Genomic DNA, 2550 nt, shown 5'->3' with positions numbered 1-2550 from the left:
TATAATTTTCTAGTTAGCGAGCAAATTTCTAAACTGTCGTTAAAGTGCAGCACTTTTAAAAAAGCAAACAAAAAATGTAAAAAAAACTCAAAAACGTCGTGCGGTATTGGCCAAGTTTATCTTCTAGTTGGATAGGGATAGGCGATTGTGACGCGACTGTACTGGTGACACGAAAGTTCCCAATGATATTAATTGATATTGATTGTGAGTCGACCGAGCTTACCACTCTAATTAATGAACGAAACATCTTCATGAAACTTTGTAATCAAGATCCGCGATTAGCCGGGTCACTTCGCTCGTAAATTTACGACACGCTGTACACTCTGGCTTGATCGGCATGTGCTCCCCTCGCGTGCGTACGCCAAGTCCCTCTTACCCTAAACGATCCAACTCAAATGTCAATTATTTATTGTTTTAAAAGGTTGCGGGTTTTTAGGATTTGTTTAACTTGTTTCTGGGTTTTAAGTCCGATTCCCAGTTGACCCGATATTGCATTTCTCACTGGGATACTGGGATACCCTCCACTTTCGCAACCAATTTGCCATATCGACTTCCCTGTTTGTATTTCCTGTTAACATCATTTCCCCGTTTTTGCATGCAGGCCTTTCGTTTTCTAACACCGATTGCCTTTCTGTTCTCTCCACTCGCGGCGTTTCGGACAACTATATCTCTTCACATCGACAGGATCGCCAGATGATGCAGAGGTCAGTATAATGATGACGATGTTTGCGTGCATGTGTGTGTTTGTGTGTGTTGTGTGCAAGCGTCACTAACCCCTGTCCCTCCAACCTCCGGCGAGCAGGACGGGAACAGACGCAGCAGCGGCAGCGACCAGCACAGCGACCAGCCCGTGGCAGCGTCCAAGGTGAGGAGACAGGAGATGAACGACGTCTTCTTTCTTGCAATATCAACTTTTCTCCAGGATGAGAAATAATTTTATTGTGCCCTTAATCGCAAGCAGCGCACACCTGGGAGCAGTGATGGGACGGTAAGTTTTCCCGACACCAGTATCTCTACTTAAAACGACTTATTGTTACTCGATGACGCTATATGGTTTTTGAGACTGCATAACATTGCATGACCCCGACCCTCAGGTCTTTGGTCGTTTTGCCCGACGCGCACAAAAGTAACGAACGCCCATTCAGAGCTCCGTAAGCAGTCACAGGAAAAGTAAACACCGATGACCGTTCCCAGCCGTCCCGCGTCATTACCATAATGTGCTTATGATTTTCCGAATGTTAGTCAGAATTATTTCACTCTCTTATTTTCCGTTCCTCCGATTTTTTTTATCTCTCTCTCCGTTTGATTCTCCCACATATCCCAATGTCATTCTCAGAATCCTGTTTCGATAAAATAATTCAATCGCCCTTTGCCGGCGGCCGTTTAGATAACTCGCAATGGAACAAACGGCTTAATTGCACCGTGGCCGTAGGTTTCGTGTCATCGTCACAAAAACAACGCATTTAATTATTTTTCGTGAACCCTCTCTCTCTCTCTCCCTCTTCGCTTTTGGTGGTTCTTGTGCTGCCTCTTGCATTGATTGGGCTAGGGCAAAGTCCTGTGTACGAATGCTGGGCTCAGTTTCCTCCCCCCTCCCTCCCCCACGGTCGCCAAGGAGACGGCGCTGCACTCAATCTCGTGCACCCGACCTCATGCGACTTGGCCCACAGACTCGGTGGTGTGTACCACTTGCTTTCCCTGTCTATCTCAGTGGAGCACATCGCGCTCAGCTCAGCACACACACACACACACACGAGTATTGCTCGTACAACGCACCCCTACACTGCGCACCTATACACTGCGTCCACTCACACACAAACGCCTAAAGGGGTCAGCGTGTGTGTGGGTGTGGGTGCTACTGCATCCCGCCCTTGCTGTGGTTCCCTGCCGTTGCTGCTGCTGCTGCTGCTGCTGCTGCTGGTGCTGCGGCCGGCTGACCTGTCCCGTGTCCGCTCGGCTCTGCCGGCCATGCAGCGCACCGGTGTTGCATAATCCTGCCTTCACCTCCCCCACCTCCCCCTTCACCCCCCGACCCGACCCGGTGTCTCCGTAAGGCGAGAAGGGCCGGACGGGGCCGAGACGACACGCCCTGCGCCCCCGAGCCCCGCCCTCTCGTAACTTGGCGCGAAAGTATTCAAATAACAAAGCGCGCTCCTGCGTGCACAGAATGTTTTCATTTCAGAATTTAACAAAAACTATTTCAGCTCTCGCATATGACCGTGAGAGAGGAAATATTCAACTCTTGGATTGGACCGGTCCATGGCATGGAGTCGGCGAGCGCTGCGGGAGATCATTCTTCGAGATAGCCAGCCGGTGCAGAAGTAGTGGTGTGCGTTTCGCTATCCTCTGGCGGGCCCAAAAGGGCCGCCGACGTGGTCCCCCCGGGGCCTGTTGGGCCGAGAGGTCCGGAGCCCGCTGTAAAGCCCTTAGGCCGGACGGGGGACGGGCTGGCAGCAGCGGAGCACAGCGGAGCCGCGGCCCCGGCCCAGGGGGCCTCATGAGAACAATACCCTGGCCCCGGAGTGGGCTTATCCGGACTACGAATCTCAT

At 51.6% G+C, this 2550-nt stretch overlaps 2 protein-coding genes across 3 annotated transcripts in view; both read left to right on the top strand.

Annotated features, from left to right (window-relative positions):
* The window catches only part of LOC113218021 (protein takeout-like), a 244964-nt gene that overhangs the window by 207383 nt on the left and 35031 nt on the right, over positions 1 to 2550 (top strand). The gene's annotated exons all lie outside the window — the stretch shown is intronic.
* Positions 1 to 2550, top strand: part of LOC113217982 (solute carrier family 2, facilitated glucose transporter member 1) — a 30906-nt gene that overhangs the window by 1481 nt on the left and 26875 nt on the right. Inside the window, exons 2-4 of one of the 2 annotated variants that reach the window (XM_052265908.1) lie at positions 685 to 704; positions 803 to 865; positions 962 to 988. In XM_052265908.1, the coding sequence (XP_052121868.1) occupies positions 685 to 704; positions 803 to 865; positions 962 to 988 (110 nt within the window). The remainder of the gene's footprint in view (positions 1 to 684; positions 705 to 802; positions 866 to 961; positions 989 to 2550) is intronic. The other variant, XM_052265909.1, reaches the window with a different exon arrangement.

This window comes from Frankliniella occidentalis, unplaced genomic scaffold, assembly GCF_000697945.3.
Source record: "Frankliniella occidentalis isolate FOCC.00 unplaced genomic scaffold, Focc_3.1 Scaffold32, whole genome shotgun sequence".
NCBI lineage: Eukaryota > Metazoa > Arthropoda > Insecta > Thysanoptera > Thripidae > Frankliniella > Frankliniella occidentalis.
The sequence above is the reverse complement of the archived record's forward strand: the minus strand, read 5'-3'. Positions and strand labels throughout refer to the sequence as shown.